Genomic DNA, 9,103 nt, shown 5'->3' with positions numbered 1-9,103 from the left:
TGCTCTGCTGCGAGTCAAGCTCTCGACCCCCTCACCTTAAGATCGTATTTCCTGTGCACGATGAGCCGGTGGCTGAACATGTTCCTCATGACGATGAGGTAGGTGTCCTCGCTCTCCACGCTCACGCGGTACATGCTGAGGAACTGAGGGAGGAGTGTGCTGCCGTGACACTTCACTATGTGCTGCAGGAAAGCACAGAAACCACATACCCAACAAATCACAGATAAACAGATTTACAGGTTTACAGGAGAGATGTTCAAACGGATGTCGTACAGCCTTGTGTCTAACGTTTGAATACAAAATTAAGGACATCCTAGACGAGCAGTGTGATAAAATAATGTTTTACAGCGATATCAAATGTAAGGAATAAAACATTTCGTGGCGTACCGTTACAGGAAAATAACTAAACAATGGGGTGATGCGATGCTACCACAACAACGTCCTGAAGTGTTTTATTACTCTTGTACATCATGCATGTCATTTATTTATTAAATATATCCTTTTTATCCATTTACTTTACTTTTTACATTGAAAGTCTGTTCCTGTTATCGCAGCTAGAAACATTCGTTCCCTCACCAGCCTCTCTCGAGAAGTTAATAAGAAAAAAAAAAAAAAAAAAAGTGATTCATCAGTGTAAACTCCTGTCCTGAAGACTTTCCAACCGCGTCGTACGTTTCAGCCTTACCTGACTGTTACAAAACACTGAAACTGGAGACTCCTTCCAAAAACGCTAAATAAAATGTCTGCCACAGACAAGTCCCAGTGTAAGTTGTTACTATAGAAACAACATAGAATGAAGGACACCACAGTCAGAACGGCTGTTTTAGAAAATTTATTAACACCTTCTGACCAATCAGCTTGGAGAACCCAACGGTATAAACCAGGACTGGACGATATGACAATTTTCATCATATCACGATACTCATTTCTATGACATACGATGCGTATCAAGATATATAATTTAGCTAACAAACTGTCCACAAAACAGTGGTAAAATAAATAAAGACCGTTAAACTGAGTTTGACGATACTTTTATTAATGCCTACGAAGACAAAAGATTACTTTTTTTTTAATTACGCCAAATATGCGGCATCAATTCAGTACCGTTTAATTGTTAATTATTAAAAATGGAAAAAAATACATCACCATGCCAACGATATCTCAGAAAAGTGCATCATAACATTCTTCATCATGATCATGATGATACATCGAAATATCGCCCAGCCCTTAGTATAAACTGAAATATTCTCAGCTGCCACCAAATGCCACATAGTTCACATCTGTTTCATGCTGTTCACAATGTAATAACAACTGGCTATTCTTTAACCTCACCAGGTAAGCTATTACAAAACCTTCAAGTGTTGATTGAGTTCCACTGAGTGCAGATTACAATCAGAGCTGAGATGTTGCCAGAGAGCAAAAACAAAACAGAACAAAAAAATGTTTCAAGGCCGCTTGCAAGCTCGAACGTCAGTTTGTGACGCAGCAAACATTCCAAACTCTTGAAATCGAGCCCTCGGGATGTCTGCAGAAGCTGGAAAGCCTCCAAATACTGGAGCAAAGTGGCAGCTCTGATCGCTAGGAACATTCTCCTGCAGTGAGAGCAGACAAAAGACCCTCGCATGCTTTTATAAATGACTGACCATCTACTGCATCAGGGTGATAATGTCCCTGTTAATGTACTACAGACGTTAACGATTTAGCGGTTTTTAATGTTTGGAAAAGACACGACTAAACAAATCTAAACTCTTTTCCATTTATTCAGGAATAAGTGCAGAAATGTAGAAACGTATGACAGAAAGACAGAGTAATTACGCATAAATTAAGTGCAACATGCCAGGAACTTTATCACGTGCCTCGCCGTTACAGGAAACGAATCAACGACGAGGTCGTGATGTCAAGAGGAGTTACTGTTACTACTCTGAAGTTGATTATTTTCCTATAACTGCACATCCCAAAGTGTTTTACTCCTCTTATATCACAGCAATTTGCCAGAGCTAGCAGCTTTTTATTTATATATAAAAAATTTTTTTAAATAATAAAAAAATAACAAAAACACCACACTTTTTTCGGTTTAAGAGAGAAGGTAGAACATTCTCAAAACAAATTCAATTCCTTTCACTTATGTAAAAGGGAGAGTTCATCCAAAAATGAAAACTCTCATCGGTTACTCACCCTCATGTCGTCCCAAACCCGTAAGACTTTCGTTTATCTTCAGAACACAGACGAAGACATTTTTTTATCAAACCTGAGCGATTTCTGTTACTCTGTTTATAGTCCAGATAACCAAAACTTTCAAGCTCCAAAAAGTTCATGAAGGCATCGTAAAAGTAATCCATGTGACTCCAGTTTTAAGACTGGCCAAGTCCAGATCTTAACCTAACTGAGCAGCATTTCATTTCCTGATGAGGAGACTGAAGGGTGAAACCCCACAAAAGAAACAACTACTGAAAAAGGCTGCAGTAAAAGCCTGGAAAAATATCACAAAAGAAGAAACCAACAATTTGGTGATTTCACTGAGTCACAGACGTGATGCAGTTATTGCAAGCAAGGGATACGCAATCAAATATAAAGTATTTTTTACTTTAATTTGTTTCAAGCTTTATTTGTTCCTATACTTTTGCTCGCCTACACATTGGGTGATCTGATACAAAAGTTTTATGTCGTTTAACACATCTAGGTGTAAATACCAGGAAATAAAACCTGAAATCCTAAACTCTCTTCTCACATCCGTCTTTTGATCTCAAACCCCAAATGTCTTCGGCTCTACAGCAAAAACAAATGAACTGGCCTTGCTGTTCCGATACTTTTGGAGGGGACCGTATATGAAAAGAACACACACCTTCTACCCTGATTCAGATTTGAGCAAACGCTCGCTGTGGTATGAAGAAAATGAATCGACACCTTTTAATCAATCAGATTCTGGGAACCAACAGCACTGTAGTATAATCAAAAATAATGGGACATCTACAATGCAATAAAACGTTTCTTGTAGGTTCACAAAATGAAACCGCTTCATTTCTGCACCATCACAGAAGAGTTGACAAGAGTCAGGAGTACGAAACTAAAGTACTTTGCCTAAACCTAGGAAGTGATATGGAAATGTACAAGACCAAAAGCTTATGAAGGTAACACGCACTGTACTCTGTTGCCCTATTTTCCTTTACTGGAGGCCAGAAAGGCGATAAAAATAGACAAAGAGTCTGAATTCAGATGGATGATTTTTCAGGACACGGCATGGGGCCACCCATGTAGAACGAGGCCAGAGTGTAAAAATGGACAGTTGGATAATGTCTGTGAGCTGTTTCACTGTCGTCATCTTGGACATTATCTTAATACTTAAAGTTAGATTGCAGTCATTTCAGCAAGAAACGCTTTCCCAAGAGGTTGAGCAAGAACACCTTTCAAAGCTGACCATTGGATTAGCGTCAGAAGTGGTGATGCTAATTTTGTGGTTCGTTGTTTATGCCAGTGAACATTGCTACTACGCAATATAAAACCTTTTAACTTCCTCAGAAATCTAGTAAAAGAATGCCTCGGGCAAAAGGCAGCCGTTTTTATTTCCTCTTTCAAGCTAGTAACCACGTGACGAGACATTTAAACCGGCTTTACGGTTAAGTACAGGTCTCGCAGGTGCGAGGGTACCTGGTGATATTCGGACAGGATGCTGTGCATGTCGGCAACATCCTCGCTGGAGATCTGCTTCACCACCAGAGTGCGGTCGTATGAGGTGAAGAGGAGACCCTCGCCTTGCCCCTCGCCCTTCACCGGGGGACTGCGGGTCAGAGAGGCCTGAGGGATCACACACACACACACACACACACACACACACACCCCAATTCAGATCCACAGAGCTCAATTAAAAAAAAAAAAAATCCTAGGAGGTTGAAAGAAAATTAATTTTACCAAAACAACCCTAGTGCATGTTGAATGGAATTTTTTCCACCCAGATGTGCGCCAAGCAACAGCAAAAACAACAGCAAGGCTACTGAATAATCACCAGCTGCTCCCATTTTTACTGACCAGAAAGCCATTTTTGTATCGCTGGAACATTTGTACTCCTTTACCTTCTTAAATCTTCTGGCTGTATCCATGAATATTCAGCAATATCCTAATTAAGAACTCCACCATGTCCTGTTAAGCGCTAATAGACCAGCTCACATTTATGACACAAGAGGGACCTTACTTTTGTGAAAAAAAGCATGTGGATGAATTCACTCACTCAAAATACAAAACAGACAAACCATTAAACGCAAACATGTTTTTTTAATTTTTCTCTTGAATTCTTAATTTGTTCCCTTAAAACAGGACATTTAGAACATAGCGGTGCAAATGCAAAATGACTGACATTACAACAGTTTTTCTTACGTTGAATGTGAAATTTTTTTTTAATATACTACTGGAGAAGCCTAGGGTCTTTTTTTTTTTTTTTGCTATATAGGCCCGTTTCAATTCAGGACTGCATATACCACAGTTCCTTTATCGCATATTGTTGCCTTATTGCAACAATTACATTTTACCATTTAACAAAATACTCGGCATACATAAACTTGTTTAAATGTCCAAAAAAAAAAAAATCTCATCTTCTCAGACAGTGTTCAATTTTTTTTCATAAAGGAAGTAACTTAGATAACCAACTTCCTGGTTATATGAACAAAGTTAAAGGTCCCCTTTTGTCCAGTTAGGTAGGAAAATAGTAGTTTTGTATTATTGCCTATCAAAAATGAATTGAGATAAGGCCAACAGGATTACATTTAAAATCTGCGCTGCTATATTTTTCTGCTGTCAGGTGTGCTCATGTTGGAGAACTACGTTGAATGACCACTGCGTTCTATTTTTCCCTGTCGAAGGTCAGGTTTCTCAGAGTTCCCAAGCACAACCGTCTGCAGCATAAAAACCGTGCTCGGATTTGCGAAGGTAAGCAATAAAACCGGCATTTCATTTCCAACAGTTTCCATATGACGTCAGAGCGTGCGTTAGTACATTAGAACGTCAGTAATGTTTACTTGATGAGAGCGCTCTAGTGCATCCTAAACAAGGTTCTAACTCTGAGACCTAATATAGTTCACCTGCTGCCTGAGCAGCAGGAAAAGATACATTCTAATGCACTCATGGTGAAATATTTCATACCTGGAAGTCCAGATCCTCGATCCCGAAACGCTCTCTGAGGTTCCTGAACACTTGTGGGCAGTACTCTTTAAATTTGAAATGCCCCGGGAGGTTCTCTCTGTTTAAAAAAATATATAAATAAACAAACTCTGGTCACAAGAGACATCAGCAGATTTATGCTTTACTGCCTGAGTGTGTGGGTTCAGGCAATCATGACTAATCTTCAAATACAAAAAACTTAAACACATCCCTGCATTTTAATAAAGGTTTAAAGAGCAACACCAATGACCCACTCTACAATGACCACTCAGGAATCATTGGCACCCTTCATGCAAAAGAGCTCAGACTCATGGACATTTTAAACACAAAAATGTTAGATTTTCATCTACATAGTCCAATTTGTTTCTAGAAAACACTGGCTTCAAAATTATTGGCACCCTTATGCTCGGAAAAGCACGGACGCCCAAAGCAAGGTCGTCCGCAATCCAATCATGTTAATAAACTCGGGCTGGAAATACACCGATATATGGAATCGAATCAGAGAAGAAACTATTTCATGGACACTTTAAAGTCCCCATGAAGGGCGTTGAAATGCACAGAGTTATCAGAAGTGTTGATCCAATTTCCACTGAAACAGGACGTCAGGGCGGGATATATCAAGTAGCCCTGCCCCTTTTAAAAATCTCCAATAGCGTTGAGCTTACCTCACAGCCCAGGGCTAAGCCGTACTTGACAGATAGCACCATGGATTTGTATAATGTTTGGGGCGGGACACCAGTTTCTTTTGATCAAAGCGTTTGATTGGACAGAAAATCTGATGTAATGCAGAATGAAGTCGTCAAAATTGTTGATCCGTATGGGCGGTATAGAAAATAGAGGGCATGCACAAGCATCAAGGCTTTTGTATGCATTCAGGCTTTGCTTAATGTATTTCCCCGGCGTCGAAATCAGGTACATATAAATGTCGAGAAAACCGATTTCTGGCCGCATACCAGTGTCCATAGTACACGGGTTCTTTGGCAAGTTGTAAGGGTCACTGTCGAGTCCAACTGCATTTAATTTAAGCTGATAATCGTTACTTATACTAGCGTTTTCGCAGTTTCCCCCTATTAAAACCAGGCATTTTGCTGGATGTTTTGCCACTCTGTCCAGCCCAGGGGGAAAGTGACCTCGATGCATACCCTCTATACTCTAGCTTATAGATAACTTTAAGGCAACCACAAAACAAAACAATTTTGATTTCACGGGGCGTTTCAGTCTTAACGTCAACCAACTAAATGAAACGATGTTAAAGGGATTCTCCCCCCAACAATTGCACTGGTGTTGATCTGTTAATGTGCTGTGTGGTGAAATTACTTGTTGAAAAGATGGTTCTGGACTTTGATTTTGGTGTTGGCTTTAAAGTCATCAGGGAGAAGCATAACAGGGACGGGAACCTGGTTTAGATCGTTTATCTGAAGAATAAAAAGGACAAAGAGACCAAGAAATGCAAAGTAGTGGTAAGGACATTTGGTAGAAATGAGTAACACAACCACATGCATGTTGTGGAAAAGAACATTTCAAAAATAACCACCTACAAACATGCTGAGAAAAGGATTTACATGCTATAAAAGCTATTTGGACAAAAAAATGTCACATGACCTTCGAACCATATACACCTAATAGATACATCTTTAACCATTAGTCATGGTGATAAGTGTTGTATTTACATAATGGGGACTATTCTTTTGCATGTGGTGTATACGCGTCTAATTTCAGAACTGCCTAACGTACACACGTCAATCCGCTAATGTATGCTCTTTTTACACTCTGATTCAGTTTATAAACTTTAAATATAAATCGCATTGCTACTTTTTTCTGGTACGCGTAGCTGGTAAACACCACATGTAAATTGTGTTTCCGCATTCTACGGGGAAATTTGTTACGGTTTTTTCTTCCCCTCCCACCCGTTTTTCTAGAAATCCCGCCTCCTGAACCAGGACTGGGCATGAATAAAGAACGCGCGCTCTGATTGGACAGCGTGCGTGGCGACCTAACCAATCGTAGCGCAGGAATCGAGTCATGTCGGAATACAGGTAGGGGGGAAAATAGCGTCGGTGGGGTTGTTTATAGCCATGCTAGCTAACTGAAAAGGGAGGCGCCTGCGGAAGTTGAAAAGCAGCTGAAAGACCTACCGAATGATTTACTCCCCACATAAAGACGCTGAGCACCGGGTCGCTGGCGCGGAACACCTTCACCTTCTGCTGTACGAAGTTTTTCTTTTTAGTCTTGGTTTTAGCGGCCAGCATGAGAATGGGGCCGGAAGCGCTGCCGGGGTTACCGAGAGCCGCCATCGCGCTGCTTCGCCTCTCCTCGGTTCCTCTCGGTTCCTGCTTTCCGCTTCAGCTGTCACTCACAGTCCAGAGCGAGCGAACACACACAAACCCAGAATTTTTAGAAGATTATTTTTTCGGGTTTTCTTTTGTACTAAATCTCCCTGCTGTAGCAGACAAATCACTGAAATAGCCCTGCCCCATTCCAGGGGGAAAAAAGACGCCTGACAACCAAGCGAAAAAAATCCACTGCAACTTGGGAACTTCTGCTGCGGCTCACCTGGGGGCGTCGTCACCCCGCGTCTAGATGGACAGCTCCGGGCGCCAATAGGTGGCGCCGTAAACCGACCACGTGATCTGTTTAAGCCGGAAATATGTTGGCACAACGCCCATATATGACATACATAATAGGCACTCTACAGTATTACATTATATACACACACATAGTATATACAATACCGTGCAAAAGTCATAGGCACATACAAAGAAATGCTATAAAGCAAAGTTGCTTTCAGAAATAATGCAATTAAACATATGAACATACAGTGGGGGAAATAAGTATTGAATGTGTCAACATTTTTTTCAGTAAATATATTTCCAATGAGGTCATTCACATGAAATTCACAACATTAAAGTCCATAAATAAAGTTATGTGTAATAAAGTGGAATGACACAAGAAAAAAGTATTGAACATGCTGAGGAAAAGCAGTTCTCCAAGGCAAGGTAAGGCAAGGAACCATCTGAAATCTGTAAGTAATTATACCGCCTATCTGTGCAAATTAATATCAGCTGGGTTAGTAAATTGATGATCTATAAAGAGGCTTTTCGTTACCAAGATGTCACACAAGAAATATCCCATGATGGGTAAAAGCATAGAGCTCTCCCAAGACCTTCGCAACCTTACAGTTGTGAAACATAGTGATGAAATTGGATACAGTAAAATGGTAAATGGTCTGCACTTATATAGCGCCTTTATCCAAAGCGCTTTACACTGTGTCTCATTCACCCATTCACTCACACACACACCAATGGTAGCAGAGCTGCCATGCAAGGCACTAACTTGCCATCGGGAGCAACTTGGGGTTCAGTGTCTTGCCCAAGGACACTTCGGCATGTGGAGTCATGTGGGCTGTGAATCGAACCACCGACCCTACGATTAGTGGACAACCCATTCTATCATGCGAGAGGAGCTCCTTGCAAGATTTCTGACCAGGGAGTCAGAAGAATAGTCAGAAGAGTAGCCCTACAGACAAGGACCACTCGGAAAGAGAAAACAATAGGCAATGCACTCCACTGCCATGGCGTCTATGCACGTTCATCCGGCAAGACTCTATTACTAAAGAAAAGGCATGTCGAAGCTCGTTTAAAGTTTGCTACGACTCATTTGGACAAGCCTATGAAGTACTGGGAGAGTGTTGTCTGGTCAGATGAGAGCAAAATGTAACTTTTTGTCTATCATACTACACACCATGTTTATACCAACAGTGAAGTTTGGAGGTGGAAGCATTATGGTGTGGGGCTGTTTTACATCACATGGTACTGGCAGACTTCATATAATTGAAGGAACAATGAATGGAGCCCTTTACTGGGAGATTCTTGAGAAGAATCTGCTGCCATCCACCAGGATGATGAAGAAGAGACATGGGTGGAACTTCCAGCAGGACAACGATCCAAAGCATAAA

At 40.8% G+C, this 9,103-nt stretch overlaps 1 protein-coding gene across 1 annotated transcript in view; it reads right to left on the bottom strand.

Annotated features, from left to right (window-relative positions):
- The window catches only part of pip4k2ca (phosphatidylinositol-5-phosphate 4-kinase, type II, gamma a), an 11,858-nt gene extending 4,133 nt beyond the window's left edge, over positions 1-7,725 (bottom strand). Inside the window, exons 1-5 of the mRNA XM_017486916.3 lie at positions 7,284-7,725; positions 6,466-6,563; positions 5,131-5,227; positions 3,646-3,792; positions 36-182 (exon numbers count right to left, since the gene is read on the bottom strand). Of these exons, the coding sequence (XP_017342405.1) occupies positions 36-182; positions 3,646-3,792; positions 5,131-5,227; positions 6,466-6,563; positions 7,284-7,442 (648 nt within the window). The 5' untranslated portion in view covers positions 7,443-7,725. The remainder of the gene's footprint in view (positions 1-35; positions 183-3,645; positions 3,793-5,130; positions 5,228-6,465; positions 6,564-7,283) is intronic.
- Positions 7,726-9,103: the final 1,378 nt, after the last annotated feature.

Source organism: Ictalurus punctatus, chromosome 15, assembly GCF_001660625.3.
Source record: "Ictalurus punctatus breed USDA103 chromosome 15, Coco_2.0, whole genome shotgun sequence".
Classification (NCBI taxonomy): Eukaryota; Metazoa; Chordata; class Actinopteri; order Siluriformes; family Ictaluridae; genus Ictalurus; species Ictalurus punctatus.
Note: the sequence above shows the minus strand (reverse complement) of the source record. Positions and strands in the feature narration are given on the sequence as shown.